This window comes from Ascaphus truei, chromosome 4, assembly GCF_040206685.1.
Source record: "Ascaphus truei isolate aAscTru1 chromosome 4, aAscTru1.hap1, whole genome shotgun sequence".
Taxonomy (NCBI): domain Eukaryota; kingdom Metazoa; phylum Chordata; class Amphibia; order Anura; family Ascaphidae; genus Ascaphus; species Ascaphus truei.
The window spans coordinates 250,072,575-250,097,786 of NC_134486.1; the positions used below are offsets into that span (position 1 = coordinate 250,072,575).

A 25,212-nucleotide genomic window follows, 5' to 3' on the forward strand; every position below is an offset into this window, starting at 1 on the left:
AAATATGAAGTTCTGCAGTTATTCAGTGAATGAAACCATAGTGGAATACATTTAAGTTCTTCTTTTCTCCCTGTTAATACCCAGAGGAATCGGCTGTTTAATTTGTGGGAATCTACATTTTTGTGAGTATGTGGCATCTTCTTCCTTCCTTTTTTTTTCTTCTTCCTTTTTTTATTTTTTTTATTTTTTCTTCTTCCTTCTTCCCTCTTTGGGTAATGGATCAAGATGGTGAATAATAGTTGTTAGTAGTGAGGGGGCAAAACTGGGTGTGTTTTACATCAGATCCCACAAAATGGCAAAGTCAAGCCCACCAAAAAAAGCCAAGTGAAAAAAAAATTGTGATTTTAATGACTTGAAGTCATAGCAGCATCAAAGGTTTCCGTGCATACAATCACCTTCATCAGGGTTACAATATACAACTGCACGTATGTACTACTGTAACCCTGATGCAGGTGCTTGTATACAACACAACCAATTACCCACCTCCCTCCAGAAGTAGCCTCAAAACTTGACACGTCTGGGTCGGTGACATCATGATACACTCCACATCACAATGTGATGATATCCATGTCCAATCATTGAAGCACTGCAGACACCAGGGACATCCCAACGAGCAGAGAGCGGACGTCTGGGAGGGGGAGCAGCACCATAAAATGTCAACAATACCTCAAGCACAGAGGAGGGAACCGGAGGCAAGATCTGTGACAAAGGAAAAAACGCCAAGTAAGTGCAAAACAGAAGAATACTGTAGGGTCACAAAAAATATAGAGCTCAGCAACTGGTATGAAAAAAGAAATTTGCAAAAACAAAAAGGTAACTTTGATTTTAAATGACAAACATTTTAAAATATTCAAAATGATCAAAAAATGGAATTCTGAACCCAAAAATTACAAAAAACATGCAAGTTCAAAATTGTCGTTGAGGCCATGTGGTTTAAGGCTTTTTAGTGTGAAGATCCAGGACGCTTCATGTTGCAGGAGCAATTTATCAATGTCTCCCCCTCGACCCATGGAACCCACAGGTTCAATTACCATGAATAGCATGTTGAAGACATTATGCTTATGTTTTTTACAATGCTTAAGTAGAGTTGTATTTTCTTCACCCCTTTTGACATTATTATGATGCTCAGTGTCTTGTGTTGCGGTGTTGTTTTTTCAATGTATACATGTGCGTATCACCATTTAAATGACTTGTGTTGTCTCACAATTCTCTGGTGAATGCGTTGTTTAGTACCATCAGCGAGGTGACATCTCATCAATAATAAGCGAATTGTGTACTGAACAACCCTTAAATTTGGAACACCCACGTCTTGTATAACTTGGAAAGCGTTCAATAGCTTATTTGTCCTGATCATCTGTCTTGACCAGAGAATCTCCCAGATTTAATTCTCACTTGTATGCAAACAAGGGTCTAGTTAAACATAATGAACCCAGAACTGGGTCAGTTTGAAGGATTGGCCAGTGTTTAAAAAATCTATTTAATTTATTTGGACAATGAATTCTACTCCAAGGGGAAGATAAACAGATTGTCTGTATCAACATCCTTCCTTTTTTATCTTCATAGGCATGAGCCCTTGATATACATCGATTCAGATGTTCCTTGGTACAGCCCCATTCCATGAACTGTGACTTCATCATATCCAAAGCGTTTATAGCGTTCAGTGGAACTTTAACAATCCGCCTTGCCCATAGATATTGTGGAAAGGGGACGCTATTGAGCAAGTTCTGTGGGTGATGGCTAGTCACTTTTGTCAGTTGGTTTACGGTAGATGTCCGTAAACCAAACATGATCTTCCTTGGAGAAGGAGACATCCAAAAAGGGGATATTCGTGGAGCTCCAAGACTAAGTGAAGCATAATAGGGGTGGAAGTAATAATAAATTCCAGATCATAACCACATTGTCAATGTAGCACCACTATACACAAACATGCTGAAAAAACAGAGACTCTTTCTTATACAGTTGTGTGAAAAAGAAAGTACACCCTCTTTGAATTCTATGGTTTTACATATCAGGACATAATAACAATCAACTGTTGCGTAGCAGGTCTTAAAATTAAATACAACCTCGGATGAACAACAACACAAATAAATCATGACGTGGTGTAATGTGTCATGTGTTTTTGTTCATCTGAGGTTGTATTTACCTAATTTTTTGGAACTGCGAAGGAACAGATGATTGTTATTATGTCCTGATATGTAAAACCATAGAATTCAAAGAGGGTGTACTTTCTTTTTCACACAACTGTATGTACTTAGTTTCAAAATTCTCCATGAAAAGATTGGCATGCAATGCCACTATATTAATCCCCATTGCTGTGCCTAGCTGCAAGTAAAAGAAATGTTCAAACGTAAAATAATTTTGATGTAATATGAAATGGAGTAAGAGCATCAGGAAATTGGTGGGTGCAGGGGCGTAGCTAAAGCCTGGGGGCTTGCACTCTTGGGGGGGGGGGGGCGCTCTCCACCCCCCCCTGTCAGCGGCCCATCTGTCTCTCTTCAGATTGACTGACAGGCTTGGGCGGGTAAGAGGAGAGAGTAGGATGTTGGATGCTGGCTGCGGAGTGTGGAGCTGATCACGGAACAGCTGGAGGGAGGTGGCGAGTGTGACGATGGAGGGGATTTGGCCCGGGATTAAAGGGGTTACACCCCATTTGGCCACCCCTGACTGCACCGGGAGACAAGGGGTTAACTGGGCTGAGGTCCAGAAATGTGATGTAACCCTTGTTATGACATGTAAATGCATGTTCCCCTGTTCCATTGTAATGTCTGGTTACTCAGTGTTTGCATCACACACACACTAGAATCCATCCGGGAGCACAAGGGTTAATAGTTCTTTAATGATTATAGCTCTTTGTGTAATTTTCCCGCCTTTTCAGGCACCATTTTGCAGGTCCCCATTGGCCGCCATTAGGGCTCAATGCATTTCAATAGGAATTTGTGCTGTTTTAGTCCTGTTTCCTGTAGTGACCAGCAGGTGGCGCCCGAGAGGGAGAGCGGCGGTTTCCCATTGAAAGTCAATGGGCTCATTGACTTCAATGGAGATGCCTCGAGGTAACCTAGTTGGCTGCCGTCCAAACCGCAAAGCGGATACAATGTCCTTCAAAAGAGCTAAAATCACTGGGTCAAGTTCAACGTCAATTAGCGGGGGAATAAACAGTTCTAGGGCACCTAGGGATAAAATTCTTTTTGCCCCTAGTTCCTAGGCGTCCCCCCACTCGACCACCACCGGGTCCCCGAATCCTGGACCCCCGATAAGGGTCGAACCAGATAGAGCGGGTCGCGCCATAGGCTTCAATGGCGGCGGCAGAAACAGCTCAGAAAAATGACTAAGTGTAAAATGTGGAAATGTGTAAGTCCATATCTCCGGTTCTGGAATGCCCAGAGGGATGGGATTTGGGTGACATGTAGCCAAGATTCAGGCTTTAATGCATGCCCATTTCCAGCCCCCTCAGACCAACCAGACGGAGTATGGACCCCCTTGAAGTTCGGGACTTTTCCTATAGACTTCAATGGCAGAAAACCCCCATTGACTTCAATGGCGGCGATTTACCATTGAAAGTCTATGGCGGAGCGGCCCGTTGTTTTCAATGGGGATTTAGTGAAAAGCTGAGATTTCTTTTTCAATGGAGATTTTTGTATTAAAATGATTTAATGTGCATTTGTGTAACTCCGGTTTCTTAGGTCGTAGCAAGTCGCTTTTTGGACCATATGGTGTCCCAGTTCTGGCAATGCGAACTGGGAAGTTTGGACCTGCTAAACCTAACGGAACCGGATATTTTAATACGTTTATATTTTATGCTTAATAGTGTATCTTAAGGTATGGACAAAGACCCAGAGGAAATTCTTTTGGGCCATAAGGTAGCAGATGGCCCTGGGGACGCCGCTATGTCTAGGATTTAAGTGCTGTTCAAAGAGTTTTATCACCCTCACTGTTTATCCGAAGCCCAAACCAGGGCAGGTCTTAAGTGTTCCAGTTAACACCTTTCAACAAAGGTTTTCCTGCCAGAACTCAAAATGGTAGACTGGCTGGCATTCCTGATGTAAATGTGGGGCTTCAGAAATGAGACCCCCAGAGTTCTACTGCGCATGTGCCAACTAGCAGGGGGGCATGGGTCAGAATGCTTTCCCACGTTAGTGAGTGGCTGGAGGTAATTGTAAACCAATCCCCTGTGCTTAAGGTTAAGAATAGAAGGAGAATGGTTTATAAACTGCTGTCCACCCATATATCCTTTGTCTTCGTTTGCTGATATGGTTACCTGATACCACCTGATTGCTGAGAGAAACGCTATGCACTGTTTTTCTGCCCGAGGTCTTTTCATGCTTTTGGGTGTCTTTATGACTATGAAGAGTGCTGTATGAACTGCCAGTCCAGCTGTGACTGCTTCATCATTTTCCTTTTACGTAAGTGTCTATATTTTGCTTGTTAGTTGTACATATTTGCTGTGTTCACCTTTATCAAGGAATAAATTATATTTATCATATCTAAGTCTCGTCCCAGTTCAAACCCAGGTATATATATATTTATATATAGTTTTGGTGTACAATTACAGCCTGTCGCAAGCTCTCGTGACAGGCTTGTAATTAACTGGTGGCAGCGGTGGGATTGAACTGGACCTGGATTACAGTATTCTGCGGGGTACTGTGATCCAGTGGGAACTTGATGGTAATTGCAAGTTCCTGGGACTAAAGATATTGAACACACAGTGTACAACATATAACACAAGATATGGCACCTCCTCACTGTTCCCCTACTTGTGAGAAGCATTGCCTCCAGAACCAAAGTGCCGGCCATCCGTCTGACTGGAGCCGGGCACTGAGACCAGAGGAGTGTTAAGTCGGCGCGGGGAGCAGCAGCCAGCAAGGCTGAGAGAGAGAAAGCAATCGGTGAGCATGAAACCCGGCAGGCTGAGCAAAGATCCACTGCTGCAGCTGCTGTAACCATCACACCGCCCGGAGAGCAGGGAAGGGACACAGCTCCGGGACGGCAGAGACTTGTGGAGGGAGCGGGTGGTCTTGCACCAGGAGAGGTATTGGCCGTTGCGGCGGCCAGTCCATTTTACCCAGAATTGCTGGCCCTGATGTTTGCACACGGAGAGATGTCCCCAGCAGAGCGGCTCGAGCAGCTGAAGCTGGCGATGATCCGACCCACTTATCCCCTTCCAGAGCCCGGCGCTCAAGCCTCTCCGCTCTGGACTCCGTTGCCCCTTGCTGGGGTTAGTCCACCGGCGGCGGAGAAGCTCTGGAATGAGCCCGGCGCTCAGGCAACTCCGCTCTGGACTCCGTTGCCCCTTGCTGGGGTTAGTCCACCGGCGGCGGAGAAGCTCTGGAATGAGCCCGGCGCTCAGGCAACTCCGCTCTGGACTCCGTTGCCCCTTGCTGGGGTTAGTCCACCGGTGGCGGAGAAGCACCGGCAGCTGCTGCGGCACTGCCAACAAATGGGCCACAATAATGCCCAGTGCCCTGACCGTGCGCGGTCAGGCGAAGAAGCCCCTCAGGGCCAACGCTCACGAGCTGCGGAAAAGATGACCCAGTTAGCGGCATCCTCTGATGGCTCCCGCCCAGCCAGGGCGACAACCCTCCTCGGGACGTCTCCTGGAGAACCTGGACGGGCTGCATCAGCAACAGTGGCGGAGAGCAGCGGCCATCCACCTGATCCCGGCGGAGAACCAGCGGCGGCGGCAGAGAAGACGCCGCCACTCCGGCATCCTGCCGGCGGCAGTTTTATTCGGGGGGGAGGGACAGGGGTTGCGGGAGGGGGTTATTTTACCAAGTTTGCATGGAGCGGAGTTCCTCCACAAAGACCTGGGACCCTTGTCCTGCACCGTTTTACCTGTACCCAACCCGGGCGCTGTTGCGGCAGCGGCCCGGCGCTGCCCAGCCCAGATGGGGCCGGCGGCGGCCGCTCCAGTCCCCCTGCAATTGGGACCAACGAAGGCGGCGGTCTCTGCGGGGACCAGCAAGGTAAGCCAGACCAAGTCGCAGACTGACTCTGACTTATGTTTCCCTATGACTGTACCCTGTTGTTTCACTCTAGGGGTGACTGGGGGGTGGCAGGAGATAGGGGCACCAGGGGAGGGGAAGGAAGGGCAGCTGGTAGGGCAGTCAGGATTCCCCATTACCCTGGCGGGGCAGCAAGGGGACTCTCAGTTAAGAGCCCCACTGTTGCAGCCTTGCTCTGGGCTGGAGGTATCAGGGGTTGTGGCAAAGTTAGACCACCCCCGGATTACCTGCCAGCCAGGAGCTAAGGTGGGTGCATCTGCACCAGCAACCCTGAGCTCATCCCCGGTAATGGGGAGACAGTGTCAGGGAGATGGCCTCACTCAGGTGTCCCTAGGATCCAGGTTAGGATTAGTTAGGGAGAAACGGAGTGAGGGGAGGCTGCAGGTAGGTAGCCCGCATCAGTTACCAGGGGAGGGGAAGGAAGGGCAGCTTGTAGGGCCGCCAGGCTTCCCCATTACCTGGGCAGAGCAGCAAGGGGACTCTCAGTTAAGAGCCCCACTGTTGCAGCCTTGCTATGGGCTGGAGGTACCAGGGGTTGTGGCACAGTTAGACCACCCCCAGATTACCTGCCAGCCAAGAGCTAAGGCGGTTGCATCTGGAGAGATGCCCCTGGGCTCATCCCCGGTAATGGGGAGACAGTGTCAGGGAGATGGCCTCACTCAGGTGTCCCTAGGGTCCAGGCTAGGATTAGCTAGGGAGAAGCGGAGTGAGGGGAGGCTGCAGGTAGGTAGCCAGCAGCAGATCTCAGTGAGAGAAGGAGGGCTAGTGGTAGCCAGGGAGGGAAAGCATCAGGTAATGACGCTAGAGTTTCCCGTTACCCTGGCAGAGCCCCAGGGGGTTTCTCAGATCAGCAACCCCCTGTTGCAGCCTAGCTATGGGCTGGGGGTATCCGGGGCAGTGGCAGGCTTGTGCCACCCCAGGGATACCTGCCAGCCAAGCGCTAAGGCGGTTGCATCTGGAGAGCTGCCCCTGAGCTCATCCCTGGTAAGGGGGAGACAAGGTCAGGGAGGTAGGTGCACTCAGGTAGTTCCAGGGTCTGGGGTAGAATTGCCCAGGGAGGAGAGGAGTGCAGGTGGGCTGCAGGGAGGTAAGCAGCAGGCTGAGGTGCTGGGCCTAGGGGAGGCTAGGCAGGGAGGCACCGTGGAGCAGGGGGAGATAGGTCAGTGGGGTGTCAGGCAGCTGGCAGAAGCTAGGGATGGGCTAGGTAAGCAGAAAGTCCCTTGTTCTGACTGGCCAGGAGTGACCCCCCTGACAGATCCCCCAGGGTTCCCAAAGGAGGGGCTGTGGGTAGATAGGCAGCCAGGGAGGAGAGTCAGGAGTATGGCGGAGCAGCTACAGGGTGGCACAGAGCCAGGGCAGGTAGGGTCCCTACAGAATAGTGACATAGCCCTTTCCCAGACTTGGTTGACAGGAAAGCGACGGTCTGTGCTGGATAGCTGGTCTCCTGCAGATGCAGAGACATGCCAGTCTCTGGGCAGTGTGCAGCCTGGACTGCACCGGGGCCCCTTCACCATGGACTTGGTTCCCAAGGCACTGGGTGGGGGGCAGAGGGAGGCAAAGGAGAATGCCCGGCGGCCACGGTGGAGTCCTGCTCCCCAGGATCTGGACTTTACAATCCACTGTGGCCAGGACAATGTACTGGACAATGCCGGAGGACAATGTTGCCAGGCCAATCCCTCAGGACTTATTGAGTGCGTCAAGGGCGCCAGTGGTACCCCAGGGCCTGGGGGAGGCGACTGGGGCACCAGGCTCCATTGAGCAGGGGAGGTGTGACGATGGAGGGGATTTGGCCCGGGATTAAAGGGGTTACACCCCATTTGGCCACCCCTGACCGCACCGGGAGACAAGGGGTTAACTGGGCTGAGGTCCAGAAATGTGATGTAACCCTTGTTATGACATGTAAATGCATGTTCCCCTGTTCCATTGTAATGTCTGGTTACTCAGTGTTTGCATCACACACACTAGAATCCATCCGGGAGCACAAGGGTTAATAGTTCTTTAATGATTATAGCTCTTTGTGTAATTTTCCCGCCTTTTCAGGCACCATTTTGCAGGTCCCCATTGGCCGCCATTAGGGCTCAATGCATTTCAATAGGAATTTGTGCTGTTTTAGTCCTGTTTCCTGTAGTGACCAGCAGGTGGCGCCCGAGAGGGAGAGCGGCGGTTTCCCATTGAAAGTCAATGGGCTCATTGACTTCAATGGAGATGCCTCGAGGTAACCTAGTTGGCTGCCGTCCAGACCGCAAACCGCAAAGCGGATACAATGTCCTTCAAAAGAGCTAAAATCACTGGGTCAAGTTCAACGTCAATTAGCGGGGGAATAAACAGTTCTAGGGCACCTAGGGATAAAATTCTTTTTGCCCCTAGTTCCTAGGCGTCCCCCCACTCGACCACCACCGGGTCCCCGAATCCTGGACCCCCGATAAGGGTCGAACCAGATAGAGCGGGTCGCGCCATAGGCTTCAATGGCGGCGGCAGAAACAGCTCAGAAAAAGGACTAAGTGTAAAATGTGGAAATGTGTAAGTCCATATCTCCGGTTCTGGAATGCCCAGAGGGATGGGATTTGGGTGACATGTAGCCAAGATTCCGGCTTTAATGCATGCCCATTTCCAGCCCCCTCAGACCAACCAGACGGAGTATGGACCCCCTTGAAGTTCGGGACTTTTCCTATAGACTTCAATGGCAGAAAACCCCCATTGACTTCAATGGCGGCGATTTACCATTGAAAGTCTATGGCGGAGCGGCCCGTTGTTTTCAATGGGGATTTAGTGAAAAGCTGAGATTTCTTTTTCAATGGAGATTTTTGTATTAAAATGATTTAATGTGCATTTGTGTAACTCCGGTTTCTTAGGTCGTAGCAAGTCGCTTTTTGGACCATATGGTGTCCCAGTTCTGGCAATGCGAACTGGGAAGTTTGGACCTGCTAAACCTAACGGAACCGGATATTTTAATACGTTTATATTTTATGCTTAATAGTGTATCTTAAGGTATGGACAAAGACCCAGAGGAAATTCTTTTGGGCCATAAGGTAGCAGATGGCCCTGGGGACGCCGCTATGTCTAGGATTTAAGTGCTGTTCAAAGAGTTTTATCACCCTCACTGTTTATCCGAAGCCCAAACCAGGGCAGGTCTTAAGTGTTCCAGTTAACACCTTTCAACAAAGGTTTTCCTGCCAGAACTCAAAATGGTAGACTGGCTGGCATTCCTGATGTAAATGTGGGGCTTCAGAAATGAGACCCCCAGAGTTCTACTGCGCATGTGCCAACTAGCAGGGGGGCATGGGTCAGAATGCTTTCCCACGTTAGTGAGTGGCTGGAGGTAATTGTAAACCAATCCCCTGTGCTTAAGGTTAAGAATAGAAGGAGAATGGTTTATAAACTGCTGTCCACCCATATATCCTTTGTCTTCGTTTGCTGATATGGTTACCTGATACCACCTGATTGCTGAGAGAAACGCTATGCACTGTTTTTCTGCCCGAGGTCTTTTCATGCTTTTGGGTGTCTTTATGACTATGAAGAGTGCTGTATGAACTGCCAGTCCAGCTGTGACTGCTTCATCATTTTCCTTTTACGTAAGTGTCTATATTTTGCTTGTTAGTTGTACATATTTGCTGTGTTCACCTTTATCAAGGAATAAATTATATTTATCATATCTAAGTCTCGTCCCAGTTCAAACCCAGGTATATATATATTTATATATAGTTTTGGTGTACAATTACAGCCTGTCGCAAGCTCTCGTGACAGGCTTGTAATTAACTGGTGGCAGCGGTGGGATTGAACTGGACCTGGATTACAGTATTCTGCGGGGTACTGTGATCCAGTGGGAACTTGATGGTAATTGCAAGTTCCTGGGACTAAAGATATTGAACACACAGTGTACAACATATAACACAAGATATGGCACCTCCTCACTGTTCCCCTACTTGTGAGAAGCATTGCCTCCAGAACCAAAGTGCCGGCCATCCGTCTGACTGGAGCCGGGCACTGAGACCAGAGGAGTGTTAAGTCGGCGCGGGGAGCAGCAGCCAGCAAGGCTGAGAGAGAGACAGCAATCGGTGAGCATGAAACCCGGCAGGCTGAGCAAAGATCCACTGCTGCAGCTGCTGTAACCATCACACCGCCCGGAGAGCAGGGAAGGGACACAGCTCCGGGACGGCAGAGACTTGTGGAGGGAGCGGGTGGTCTTGCACCAGGAGAGGTATTGGCCGTTGCGGCGGCCAGTCCATTTTACCCAGAATTGCTGGCCCTGATGTTTGCACACGGAGAGATGTCCCCAGCAGAGCGGCTCGAGCAGCTGAAGCTGGCGATGATCCGACCCACTTATCCCCTTCCAGAGCCCGGCGCTCAAGCCTCTCCGCTCTGGACTCCGTTGCCCCTTGCTGGGGTTAGTCCACCGGCGGCGGAGAAGCTCTGGAATGAGCCCGGCGCTCAGGCAACTCCGCTCTGGACTCCGTTGCCCCTTGCTGGGGTTAGTCCACCGGCGGCGGAGAAGCTCTGGAATGAGCCCGGCGCTCAGGCAACTCCGCTCTGGACTCCGTTGCCCCTTGCTGGGGTTAGTCCACCGGTGGCGGAGAAGCACCGGCAGCTGCTGCGGCACTGCCAACAAATGGGCCACAATAATGCCCAGTGCCCTGACCGTGCGCGGTCAGGCGAAGAAGCCCCTCAGGGCCAACGCTCACGAGCTGCGGAAAAGATGACCCAGTTAGCGGCATCCTCTGATGGCTCCCGCCCAGCCAGGGCGACAACCCTCCTCGGGACGTCTCCTGGAGAACCTGGACGGGCTGCATCAGCAACAGTGGCGGAGAGCAGCGGCCATCCACCTGATCCCGGCGGAGAACCAGCGGCGGCGGCAGAGAAGACGCCGCCACTCCGGCATCCTGCCGGCGGCAGTTTTATTCGGGGGGGAGGGACAGGGGTTGCGGGAGGGGGTTATTTTACCAAGTTTGCATGGAGCGGAGTTCCTCCACAAAGACCTGGGACCCTTGTCCTGCACCGTTTTACCTGTACCCAACCCGGGCGCTGTTGCGGCAGCGGCCCGGCGCTGCCCAGCCCAGATGGGGCCGGCGGCGGCCGCTCCAGTCCCCCTGCAATTGGGACCAACGAAGGCGGCGGTCTCTGCGGGGACCAGCAAGGTAAGCCAGACCAAGTCGCAGACTGACTCTGACTTATGTTTCCCTATGACTGTACCCTGTTGTTTCACTCTAGGGGTGACTGGGGGGTGGCAGGAGATAGGGGCACCAGGGGAGGGGAAGGAAGGGCAGCTGGTAGGGCAGTCAGGATTCCCCATTACCCTGGCGGGGCAGCAAGGGGACTCTCAGTTAAGAGCCCCACTGTTGCAGCCTTGCTCTGGGCTGGAGGTATCAGGGGTTGTGGCAAAGTTAGACCACCCCCGGATTACCTGCCAGCCAGGAGCTAAGGTGGGTGCATCTGCACCAGCAACCCTGAGCTCATCCCCGGTAATGGGGAGACAGTGTCAGGGAGATGGCCTCACTCAGGTGTCCCTAGGATCCAGGTTAGGATTAGTTAGGGAGAAACGGAGTGAGGGGAGGCTGCAGGTAGGTAGCCCGCATCAGTTACCAGGGGAGGGGAAGGAAGGGCAGCTTGTAGGGCCGCCAGGCTTCCCCATTACCTGGGCAGAGCAGCAAGGGGACTCTCAGTTAAGAGCCCCACTGTTGCAGCCTTGCTATGGGCTGGAGGTACCAGGGGTTGTGGCACAGTTAGACCACCCCCAGATTACCTGCCAGCCAAGAGCTAAGGCGGTTGCATCTGGAGAGATGCCCCTGGGCTCATCCCCGGTAATGGGGAGACAGTGTCAGGGAGATGGCCTCACTCAGGTGTCCCTAGGGTCCAGGCTAGGATTAGCTAGGGAGAAGCGGAGTGAGGGGAGGCTGCAGGTAGGTAGCCAGCAGCAGATCTCAGTGAGAGAAGGAGGGCTAGTGGTAGCCAGGGAGGGAAAGCATCAGGTAATGACGCTAGAGTTTCCCGTTACCCTGGCAGAGCCCCAGGGGGTTTCTCAGATCAGCAACCCCCTGTTGCAGCCTAGCTATGGGCTGGGGGTATCCGGGGCAGTGGCAGGCTTGTGCCACCCCAGGGATACCTGCCAGCCAAGCGCTAAGGCGGTTGCATCTGGAGAGCTGCCCCTGAGCTCATCCCTGGTAAGGGGGAGACAAGGTCAGGGAGGTAGGTGCACTCAGGTAGTTCCAGGGTCTGGGGTAGAATTGCCCAGGGAGGAGAGGAGTGCAGGTGGGCTGCAGGGAGGTAAGCAGCAGGCTGAGGTGCTGGGCCTAGGGGAGGCTAGGCAGGGAGGCACCGTGGAGCAGGGGGAGATAGGTCAGTGGTGTGTCAGGCAGCTGGCAGAAGCTAGGGATGGGCTAGGTAAGCAGAAAGTCCCTTGTTCTGACTGGCCAGGAGTGACCCCCCTGACAGATCCCCCAGGGTTCCCAAAGGAGGGGCTGTGGGTAGATAGGCAGCCAGGGAGGAGAGTCAGGAGTATGGCGGAGCAGCTACAGGGTGGCACAGAGCCAGGGCAGGTAGGGTCCCTACAGAATAGTGACATAGCCCTTTCCCAGACTTGGTTGACAGGAAAGCGACGGTCTGTGCTGGATAGCTGGTCTCCTGCAGATGCAGAGACATGCCAGTCTCTGGGCAGTGTGCAGCCTGGACTGCACCGGGGCCCCTTCACCATGGACTTGGTTCCCAAGGCACTGGGTGGGGGGCAGAGGGAGGCAAAGGAGAATGCCCGGCGGCCACGGTGGAGTCCTGCTCCCCAGGATCTGGACTTTACAATCCACTGTGGCCAGGACAATGTACTGGACAATGCCGGAGGACAATGTTGCCAGGCCAATCCCTCAGGACTTATTGAGTGCGTCAAGGGCGCCAGTGGTACCCCAGGGCCTGGGGGAGGCGACTGGGGCACCAGGCTCCATTGAGCAGGGGAGGTGTGACGATGGAGGGGATTTGGCCCGGGATTAAAGGGGTTACACCCCATTTGGCCACCCCTGACCGCACCGGGAGACAAGGGGTTAACTGGGCTGAGGTCCAGAAATGTGATGTAACCCTTGTTATGACATGTAAATGCATGTTCCCCTGTTCCATTGTAATGTCTGGTTACTCAGTGTTTGCATCACACACACTAGAATCCATCCGGGAGCACAAGGGTTAATAGTTCTTTAATGATTATAGCTCTTTGTGTAATTTTCCCGCCTTTTCAGGCACCATTTTGCAGGTCCCCATTGGCCGCCATTAGGGCTCAATGCATTTCAATAGGAATTTGTGCTGTTTTAGTCCTGTTTCCTGTAGTGACCAGCAGGTGGCGCCCGAGAGGGAGAGCGGCGGTTTCCCATTGAAAGTCAATGGGCTCATTGACTTCAATGGAGATGCCTCGAGGTAACCTAGTTGGCTGCCGTCCAGACCGCAAACCGCAAAGCGGATACAATGTCCTTCAAAAGAGCTAAAATCACTGGGTCAAGTTCAACGTCAATTAGCGGGGGAATAAACAGTTCTAGGGCACCTAGGGATAAAATTCTTTTTGCCCCTAGTTCCTAGGCGTCCCCCCACTCGACCACCACCGGGTCCCCGAATCCTGGACCCCCGATAAGGGTCGAACCAGATAGAGCGGGTCGCGCCATAGGCTTCAATGGCGGCGGCAGAAACAGCTCAGAAAAAGGACTAAGTGTAAAATGTGGAAATGTGTAAGTCCATATCTCCGGTTCTGGAATGCCCAGAGGGATGGGATTTGGGTGACATGTAGCCAAGATTCCGGCTTTAATGCATGCCCATTTCCAGCCCCCTCAGACCAACCAGACGGAGTATGGACCCCCTTGAAGTTCGGGACTTTTCCTATAGACTTCAATGGCAGAAAACCCCCATTGACTTCAATGGCGGCGATTTACCATTGAAAGTCTATGGCGGAGCGGCCCGTTGTTTTCAATGGGGATTTAGTGAAAAGCTGAGATTTCTTTTTCAATGGAGATTTTTGTATTAAAATGATTTAATGTGCATTTGTGTAACTCCGGTTTCTTAGGTCGTAGCAAGTCGCTTTTTGGACCATATGGTGTCCCAGTTCTGGCAATGCGAACTGGGAAGTTTGGACCTGCTAAACCTAACGGAACCGGATATTTTAATACGTTTATATTTTATGCTTAATAGTGTATCTTAAGGTATGGACAAAGACCCAGAGGAAATTCTTTTGGGCCATAAGGTAGCAGATGGCCCTGGGGACGCCGCTATGTCTAGGATTTAAGTGCTGTTCAAAGAGTTTTATCACCCTCACTGTTTATCCGAAGCCCAAACCAGGGCAGGTCTTAAGTGTTCCAGTTAACACCTTTCAACAAAGGTTTTCCTGCCAGAACTCAAAATGGTAGACTGGCTGGCATTCCTGATGTAAATGTGGGGCTTCAGAAATGAGACCCCCAGAGTTCTACTGCGCATGTGCCAACTAGCAGGGGGGCATGGGTCAGAATGCTTTCCCACGTTAGTGAGTGGCTGGAGGTAATTGTAAACCAATCCCCTGTGCTTAAGGTTAAGAATAGAAGGAGAATGGTTTATAAACTGCTGTCCACCCATATATCCTTTGTCTTCGTTTGCTGATATGGTTACCTGATACCACCTGATTGCTGAGAGAAACGCTATGCACTGTTTTTCTGCCCGAGGTCTTTTCATGCTTTTGGGTGTCTTTATGACTATGAAGAGTGCTGTATGAACTGCCAGTCCAGCTGTGACTGCTTCATCATTTTCCTTTTACGTAAGTGTCTATATTTTGCTTGTTAGTTGTACATATTTGCTGTGTTCACCTTTATCAAGGAATAAATTATATTTATCATATCTAAGTCTCGTCCCAGTTCAAACCCAGGTATATATATATTTATATATAGTTTTGGTGTACAATTACAGCCTGTCGCAAGCTCTCGTGACAGCGAGTAGGACTTTCTTCCTGCTTAACCACTTCCAGGCAGCAGGTGGCGCTGCAGAGCACTCCATAGCTGCTCTTCTCTGCATCTCCCGGTTCCGTGTTTTTGTGTAGAAGTGTGTATTTGTAATGCATTTATATGTTGAATATAAATGTGTATATGGTGTAGTTTGTCTGTATATGTGAGAGGGAGTAGAGGAGGAGGAAAATGGAAGATGAGATCTTTCTCCTGAACCACAACCCGCCCCCCCCCCCCCCTTACCTTGGTTCTGGGCGTTGTGACGTCACTTTGCCATGGCAACGCGTCTCCAGAAGCCGTATGAACCAAGGTAAGTGAAGTTCACAGAGGCCTTTGCCGCTTCCCTGACATTTAAGTGCCTTCGGAAAGGGCGCGGGACCTCTGTAAACTCTGTGCGCCCCCCAGTTTGCGCACCCCTGAGAGCTCAGTGGGAGGATGGGAGGAGGAGAGATAATTCTAGTCATATTAATGGGACCCTGAATATTTATTTATTTTGGCCCGGGGGCCCGTGAATGTCTAGCTACTCCACAGAGTGGGTGACAGATAAGAGGGTTCTCAACAGTCACGAATAACCTGAATCCCATCAGTGTGTGGGAAACTAGTGCACAAGGATGTGACTTCCCACACGCTCTCCACCTTTAATACCCACCTTAAGACACACTTGCTTAAAGAAGCATATGAATAGCACTGTGAATATTCTGAACACACGATACATAAAGCTTGGCCCCCTGCAGACGCACTTACTAGAACTCCCTCCTACTGTCTCTGTACGTTCTCCCTACCTACCAATTAGACTGTAAGCTCCTCGGGGCAGGGACTCCTCTTCCTTAATGTTACTTTTATATCTAAAGCACTTATTCCCATGATCTGTTATTTATATTATCTGTTATTTATTTGATTACCACATATATTACTACTGTGAAGCGCTATGTACATTAATGGCGCTATATAAATAAAGACGTACAATACAATACTTCCAGGGGACACCAGTAGTTTGTCTTCATCAATTGTGACCGTTTAAAATGTATCGGAAATCATTGGTGTAAGATGTCATACTTTGTACAAACAGCTATAGAAATGAGTCGAGAAACAGCAAGGGGCTGATAGATGGATTCTCTAGCAGAGATAATGGGACGACCGGGAGGATTAACAAGTGATTTTATTTAGCACAGTAAACAAAAAGCAGGTTTTCTCAGATGTGCCACTGTCGGGAAATTGAAAACCTCAAGATTTCGCCACCTGTTATTAAAATCCATGTCAAGTATGGTAACCGCCTCACCTTGGTATTTATAGGTGGGATCATACGCGAGTCTTTTGTAACATTTCTCATCTTGCAATTGCCATTCCTATAAAGAGGAGCCTTAAGGCAATTACAAGATGAGATATGTTCCAAAAGACTAGCGTATGACCCCACCTATAAATAGCAAGATGGGGCTGATACCATACTTGTCATGGCATCTGTCTTGGGTCGAGAGAGGGCCATTGATAAATGTGCTCCTGCAACGTGAAGCATACTGGATCTTCACACTAAAAGCCTTAAACCATGTGGTCTCAACAACCGTTTCTGAACTCGCATGCTTTTTGTAAAAAAAAACCGTTTTTTTTTTTTGTTTTTTTTTCAGGATTTCATTTTTTAATATTTGTACATTTTGGTAATTTAAAAAAAGTTACCTTTTTGTTTTTACAAAGGTCTCTTTTCCATATAAGCTGTTCAGCCCTTTATTTTTGCAGCTTGACAGTATTCTTTAGTTTTGTACTTGGTTTTGTTATTTGGTGTTTTTCCTTTATCACAGTTCTTGCCTCCGGTTAGTCCTCTGTGCTTGGGGCTTATGGTGATGCTCCTCCTCCCAAATGTTCTCTCTGCTCCTGGGGATGTCCCTGGTGCCTACAGTGCTTCTATCGTTTGGTATAGATGTCATCACATTATGATGCGGCATGCATCATGACGTCACCATGTGTTCAGAGGCTGCGCCTGGAGGGAGCTGGGTGGTGGGTAATTGGTTATGGTATATAGATTTGTCATTTTGCTCTATATTGAACCCTGATGAAGGTGCTTGTTTGCACCCAAACGTTGGGTGTTGCTTTGACTTCTTCTTTAAGTCATTAAAATGACAATTTTTTTTTAAATTAGTTTTTTTTTGGTATGCTTGACTTTTTTACTTTTTGTAGATTTTATCTTGATTAGATATTGTCAGTCTTGGCACCCTCTTATTTCTGCTTTGCTTTATTAGACCCTTTACTGGGTCCTCCCAAGTTGCTGTCATCTGATTTTCTTTGTTAATATATCAGAACCCACCTTACAGTTCAAAAGCAAATACAACACCAACCCCCTCTCCCCCCCCCCCCCCAAATTATTTACAACCACAACCAGTGCCCATCAAGTTTTTCCGCATATCGTTTTTACAATTATTTTGTGTTTTTCGGTTATTTCCGTTTCCTAATTGTCTTTATTGTGACTACCCTTAGTTTTAGGACATATCAAGCACCACTTGTATTTTGACAGTCCTCTATGGCCAGGGTCGACGACAGGGGTGGAAAGCTGGGATAATTGTCCTGGGTGCAGCGGCTGGTGTTTGAAGTTAGGCCTGGCCAGACTTTGGCTGGTGGGCCCAAGCTCTTGCCCAGCTGCTGCAACAGGGCCTGCACCCCAATCACTCTGAAAGTCGGCACCTGAAGTTTCATCCAACTTCCGCATCCAACAACCAGAGGTGTGTGTGTGTGTGTGTGTTGACAAGGAGACAGAGGGAGTGGGTGACAGCAAGGAAGGGGGTTGGGCTTGTAAGGCCACTGACCTGGAGAAGGCCCCCAGTGGAACCTAGACTCTTTACCCCCCCCCCCCCCCGCAAAGCCCGGTCTATGGCTATCCCTTACTCCTTTCCAGGGACAAAGGTCTCCTGCACATTGCAGACAATTCTGTTACTGAAGTGGTTAATCCATCTACTGATGGATGGTCTTTCAAATCAACACAAAGCCGCTGCTAAGAACTCTTGGGGTTGCAATACATTTTTATCACCATACAAGAGCTTTTTTGTGTACAGTGGGGCTCATATGGCAGGTTCCGTTCCATGGCGCCGCAGAAAAGCGGAACCAGCGATTGCAATCCGGACGCGGTTGCAGAGTCATAGTCGTGTAGCTGGGTCAGGGTAGGAGAGGTCAGATTAGTCATGATACTCGCTGTGGTCTAGGATTGGAGAAGTCGTATGGTAATTGTGTGTAGCCAGGGTCCAGGAGTAGAGAGGTCAGAATGGTCGTTGTGCGTAGCCGAGGTCCAGGGGTCAGAGAAGGTAGAAGTCTGGGTACAAGCTGAATTCAAAGGTAACAAATCAAAAAGGCAATAGCAGGGCAGCAGGATGCTAGTGGCAAGCAGTAGAAACCTATAAACAAGGTTTATGCTCAGCCAATTTGCTTCAGGGCTGGCTGAGCATATAAGGAGCAGGAAGCCAATGGGAAGGCTCCTCCAGGCTGTGAGTCATGCATAATTACAGGTAGGCTGTGTACTGATAGGCAGGGACGGAGTGGATCACAGTTGTGGAGTAATTGATGTTGTCAGCATTAACCCCTCAGGTGTTTCTGGTCATGCAACGCCGACGTGGAGACAGGAGCATCCTCCGTTGCGGCGCGGGGGCGGAACCTAGGTCTGGTGTCAGCAGGAGTACTACGGCGTTTGCGCACAGTGCACACGTGAGGGGCGTCGCCCAATGCATCACGGGACTGAGGTCCAATCCTCATACCCCCTTCTGCGCATGCTCAAACATAGCAGTCCCTTTCTCTGTACCGATGTATTGGTGGATCGCGAGAAGCGGGTCCCTACTGTACATTGTTTTCTGAACCACTTGATACATTTAATAGAATAATAGATATTTTTAAGCCCGGCCATATATTTTGAAAGATTCAGCGGGTCTTCCCTGTAGTAGAAAAGAACAAGTGGGCTCAATGTTATAAGTGAGATGCAATAAAGTGAATATTATAAGTAAAAATACTGAAGATCCACCGGTGGAAGTGACAATTGTGTTGGGTGAATAAGGATTAGTAAAATGACGCAGAAATCTTTCTTTGTGATTGGGGATATGATGCTGATGAATTGGTTGGCTCTGACATCACAATCTCTAAGAATGTGTAAAGAAAAGTGCAAAACTCTCTTGGTACAGTATTGAAAATGTTTTGTGGTATCAAAAGGGGGGAGGGGGTGGTAATGAACCCGTACAAAAAAAAGACAGCCGTTAAAAGCATTTGGGTATAAAAACCATAAGCCTGGACATAAGAATCGGTCCTTGCTTCAATGCCCAACCTCGCGAGGGTGATGGTGGGAGGCAGGCAGACTTGAAATGTATTTATTTTTTTATTTATAAAATATTTTACCAGGAAGTAATACATTGAGAGTTACCTCTTGTTTTCAAGTATGTCCTGGGCACAGAGTAAAACAAATAATACATGGTTTCAAATACAGTTACATAAATGAACAAGGTATACATTATATACAAGACATTGCATGCACAGTTAAAGATAATATATATTATGGGCGTATGAAACAGTTACAGACCAGATTAAAATGTGAAACAGCCTTAGATTTGAAAGAACTTAAACTGGTGGTGGATGTGAGAGTCTCTGGTAGGTTGTTCCAGTTTTGGGGTGCACGGTAAGAGAAGGAGGAACTGCCGGATACTTTGTTGAGCCTTGGGACCATGAACAGTCTTTTGCCGTCAGATCTCAGATAAGTGCTGCATGTGGTAGGGGTGAGGAGCTTGTTCAGATAGCTGGGTAGCTTGCCCATGAAGAATTTAAAGGCAAGACAGGGAAGGTGAACTTTGCGGCTAGACTCGAGTGATGACCAATCTAGTTCTTTGAGTATTTTGCAGTGATGTGTGTTGTAGTTGCATTGGAGAACAAAACGACAAATTGAATTGTAGAGGGTGTCAAGTTTGCTAAGGTGGGTTTGAGGTGCCGTGCAATATACTATGTCTCTATAGTCAATAAATTGGGATTAGCATTAGTGTTGGTCAACTGTATCACACTTCAGCCAAAACGAATTTGCTGAATAGACAGATAAAATATAACCCCTTGTATTACATTTGTCATTTTAAGTTGTGTGCTAATATCGTTTGATCTATTTGCTGAACTTTGTCTTGCAGAGTGAGTTTGATTAGACAACAGTATTGAAAATCTCCACATCTGATGCGTTTTCGTCATAACTGATGGGGACCATATTCTGCGAAATGCGTATTGGGGACAGGGGATCTACCCCCCTTTTACCGTCTTGCTGCTTTAATATGATTTCATAAATATTTAACAAAAAAATGGATTAAAAAAGCCTTAGATTTGAAAGAACTTAAACTGGTGGTGGATGTGAGAGTCTCTGGTAGGTTGTTCCAGTTTTGGGGTGCACGGAAGGAGAAGGAGGAACGGCCGGATACTTTGAGGTGCCGAGCCATATACTATGTCTCCATAGTCAATAATTGGCATTAGCATCTGCTGTGCAATACGCTTTCTGACCAGGAGACTTAGGGAGGATTTGTTCCTGTAAAGTACCCCTAGTTTGGCATAGGTCTTGGTTGTCAGGGTATCAATGTGCATTCCGAATGTTAAGTGGGAGTCAAACCATGTGCCCAGGTATTTAGAACCAACGCTAACACCACCCTAACCCCTGTCACTAGTTTTAATCTGGAGCTCAGTCGCTGGAAGCTTTAAAAATGTAGTCTTGGTCCCAAATACCATTGTTACAGTCTTGTCAGTGTTTAAAAACAGTTTGTTTTGGGAAATCCAATTTTCAAGCCTCAAAGTCAGATTGAAGTATGTGTTCAAGGTCGGAGAGGCTATGGCTGTGTGCATATAGGATTGTCATCTGCATACATGTGTATTGAGGCTTCCTTACAAGCTGTGGGAAGATCATTAATGAACACTGAGAAGAGTAGGGGCCCCAGAACAGAGCCTTGCGGGACACCACAGGTGATATCCAGGGGGTTAGAGTTAGAGCCTGAGATGGACACATGTTGGGATCTTCCTGATAGGTAGGACTGAAACCAGTTTAAAGCATGCTTCCCTATTCCAGAGCTCTGGAGTTTGTTAAGCAGGATAACATGATCAACTGTGTCAAAAGCCTTTGCAAAATCTAGGAATACTGCACCAGTGAGTTGTCCCCGTTCCATTCCACACTGGATTTCATTGCAAACTTTTAGCAGGGTAGTTACGGTGGAGTGTTTGGGACGAAAGCCAGATTGGAATTGGCTAGGGAAATTTGTCTTGGTATAGTAATCGCTTAATTGGGAGTGGACACATTTTTCCATAACTTTGGATAGAATTGGGAGAAGTGAGATTGGCCTGTTTGAGACAGTGTTTTTGTCCCCACTTTTGAAGATTGGGACAACTCTGGCAGTTTTCCAGGTCTTAGGGATATGGCCTGCAGACAGGATAGAGTTGACTATGGACGCAATTGGTTTGGCAATGGCTGGGGCACCAAGTCGTAGGAACCTAGATTGTAGTAAGTCAGGTCCGCATTGGCTGCTTAGTTTTAGTTTGAGGAGCGCTTGTGTAATCTCCTCTTCAGATACTGGGCCAAATTGAAAATTGTAAGCAGTGTTGGGAGGGGGTGGGGCTATGTGGGCAGTCCCAGGATGAGATTCAGGTTTGTGGTTTGGGCTGCGTTTTGCTAATAAGTTAGTGGCTCACCCCACAAAGTAATCATTGAATGCATTTGCAATGTCAGTGGGTTTTGTCAGAGTAATATCCCCCTTAGTGATATTACTTGGTTGTTGATGGTTAGGAGGCTGGAATATATTGTTGATAACCTTCCAGAAGTTAGCTGGGTTTGATGTATTTTGGTCGAGATTGTCAGAGTAATATTGTGCTTTTGCGTGCCTTGTTTGCCTTGTGCACATGTTCCGCAGGCATCTGTAGTGATTTTGAGTTCCTTGGTAGTGCCAGTTACTTTGTAGCTTTTCCACAAGGTATCCCTGAGCAGGTAGAGTGCAATATGGTGAGATGTAACCCATGGAAGATGGGCCCCCCTTACCCTTATTTTGCGTAGTGGAGCATGGGTATCGCAGAGTTTTAAGAACTCGGATTGGAAATAGTCGAGCGCAGAATCAGGGTTGGGAATGAAATAGATTCTGTGCCATGGGCAGTTGGTAAGGTCATCCAGAAACTGTTGTGGGTTAAAGTTTTTAAATGTTCTAGTGAGGAGAACTTTAGGGCTTGAATGGGGCATTTTAATTTTCCTTACACAGTACACTATTGCATGGTCACTGAAAATGTCAGGAAGGATGCCAGAGGATTGGATTCTGCTGGGGTTTGAGGAGAGAATCCAGTCTAGCAAGGAATGGTTATGCGATTTCAAGTTTGTCCGTTTGGGTTGGGAAATGAATTGTGATAGATTAAGTGACTTGAGTTGTATCTGGATTTTATGGTTTTTAGGGTCAAGCCAATTGTAGTTGAAATCCCCAAGAACTAGCAGCTCACTCTTCTCATTCAGAGAGGAAATGGAGCCAAGAAACTGGGTGATATCAGCCAGGGATTGTAGAGGGGCTTTAGGGGGGGCGGTAGATGCCAGCGAGCAAGATGGGCTTAGAAAAGGGGAGGCAGATTTTGCCAACTAGAATTTCAAGAGGGTGGGCTTGGGGGGCAATTTAACAGTGTAAATTGTAATGTGTCTGCAATATAAAATAACACCCCTCCTCCTCTCTTGGACCTATCTCTCCTAAAAATGGAGTATCCCTGAATGGCGATATTTGCATCAGGGGTTTTATGGGTTAGCCATGTTTCTGTAAGAACGATGACTTTGGGGTATTATGCATAAGGCACCATGCCTTTAGTTCGTCCAGTTTGGGCAGCAGGCTCTGGATATTTATATGGGCGACAGATAGCCCTTTTTGGAATTTAAAGGTGGAATTCTCAGGGGCATGGGACAAATTTGAAATGGGAGGACCTGGGTTAGGTTCATATCACCTGCTAAAGAGAGTAATAGTATGAGCAGAAATTTGGGTAGTTGTTTGCAACTTGTAAATTTGTGGTGTTTGCCATTAGTGAGCAGTGGTTGGTGTGCTGGTTTTTAGAGTTCTCCACCAACATTCCGTAGATAGTGGAAGGCTTTTGAGTAGTCCAGGGTGTATGGTGATGTTGGGTGTGGGCCAGGATGGACGAGTTTGTAGTGGATAGAGGGAGTAACATCTCCATGAGGCCAGGAGAAAGAAACAAGTTAAGATACATAGCAGGTTCATGATGCCAGAGGTAGGCAGTGCTGCATGGAGCTGTTGTGAGTGTGTGCAGACTAAGCAGGGGTGTGGCTGTTCCTTGTCAAATGTTTTGCTGCATTGCAATGCGAGAGTCAGTTCTGGGTTTCAGTGGGCTGAGTTGGTGTGGGAGTTATTTTTGTGCAGTCAGTTTTGGGAGCGCTGCAGTGAAATAAGTTGTAAAGGGGTGTGGGGTTAAAATATGCAGGTTAACAAGCATGGGATCAAAGTGTGGTCATATAAGCTCACCGTTTGTTGACTTGAGAGTCTGCAGAAAGGATGCAGACTAACTTTTATTGTCATTTAAAATGATCACTTAACTATATTGTCACTTAAAATGATCACTTTAAATGCATCACTCTTAAGATGCCAATGCTACCTTGCCAATGCAAGGGGGATATGTGTTTTATACATCTAAAGCAGTCACATGACCCCCCCCCCCCCCCCGCCCCAATAAATCAGCTTGTTCCAGTTGGTCAATTAACAGCAAACAGTTAAGAGGGGGGGAAAAAATCACCTTTTGATATTCAAACATACCAAGAGAAATCAATAGTACAAGCCAGGAGTGTAATTCTTTCAAAACAGAACTTGCATATCAGGGACATACCTGTGAAGAGAATGCAATTAGATCCATGTCATATCTGCTGAGCTTATTGGTCTTGCATGAAGAAAGTAAATATATAACTATAGTCTAACTATTATTGTCACTTAAAACGATCACTTTAAATGCATCACTCTTAAGATGCCAATGCTACCTTGCCAATGGAAGGGGGATAAAATCACCACTAGTGTAACACTCCGGTTCGACGCAGAAAGTCTCAATTTCAAATGAATAATCTTTGTATCACCAGATTTTTAATGGTAGATCAATTGTGCACAAACTAAATCCAACGCGTTTCGTAGCGGGGAGCTACTTCATCAGGGTCTTGCCTGTTCTCTAGCAATCCATGATTACTGTGTCCCACTGTTATTGCACAATGAGTGGCAGATGGGAAGCGCACAGGTGGCTGTCTATGTAACGCCAGTTAATGTAACCGAGCTAACAAGTAAAAGTCACATGACATTAAAGGGCATGGCACATTGACAGGGGCTATCCAGGGATCTTGTTAGACATACAGATGTGGTGGCCGTTATGCTGAACGAGCGCGTGTTTGAACGCAGGTTTTTTTACACCATAAAACGCATGCCTTAACTGTGGCTCTGTTTGGGGCAACGATCAATCTTGAGTTAAAACTCGCATTAGCGCTAACTCGCACTACTGTTTGTGACGTGATGCTGCGAAGCTGCTATGGATGCAGAGGATGCCTTGCTTCAGCACATGGGACGGAGTATTTGCTTATTACAGTTTCTCTTTGACAGCAGACTTATTTGGGGGGAAGTACCTCTGATTGGACATGGGTCACAGTGCCTGACACCTAGCCTCCATTTTAATAGACCTTTTTTTTTCCCTACAGCTATTGTAGTTTAGCTGTTCGGGTTTATCTGCGACCGCACTATTCGTGTTACTGTGGGTGTTTGTGGGATGTTCTATTTTTCAGTGTTTTTGTTTCTCCCCCCCCCACCCCCCATCTTATGTGGTGAGATCTGTGTGGGACTATTGGGACACTGCTCTTCAGTATTCCCCTGTACATTGCTTCTATCTTTTTGTGTAATTGTTTTTATTTTATTTTTGCACAATTGACAGTTGGTATAAACCATATGCACCCACAAGTAGTGAGAATTTTTTTTCCTAAGTGCTGCGAGTGCACTGGTATTACATTACTGCATTATGACCATATTCATCAATTGCCGGTAACATGGTTTTCATGATTCTGTACATCATTAATGAACAATTCTATGAAGGTTCTAGTAACCGGTTTCCAAAAAGTGTGACCAATGTGATCAGCGTATTCAGAGGGTACACAGAAATGTGGAAATTAAAAGAAAACCATACTTTTTAAGTGGAGCAGGGTGGTTTGCTGCTTTAAAATTACCTTGTGCATGTACTGTACATTTGCAAAAAGTAATACAAGCATTGCCAAAGATTCTTTTTATTTATATATTTTTATAGATCTGTATCGTTTC

The 25,212-nt window shown here is 48.1% G+C and overlaps 1 protein-coding gene across 8 annotated transcripts in view; it reads left to right on the plus strand.

The window, feature by feature from the left end:
- Nucleotides 1–25,212, plus strand: part of NCOA7 (nuclear receptor coactivator 7) — a 227,631-nt gene that overhangs the window by 151,113 nt on the left and 51,306 nt on the right. Inside the window, exon 11 of one of the 8 annotated variants that reach the window (XM_075597253.1) lies at nt 585–723. The exons of the other annotated variants lie outside the window; for them this stretch is intronic. Coding sequence (XP_075453368.1) covers nt 585–705 — 121 coding nt within the window. The 3' untranslated portion in view covers nt 706–723. The remainder of the gene's footprint in view (nt 1–584; nt 724–25,212) is intronic. 8 annotated transcript variants of the gene reach the window in all.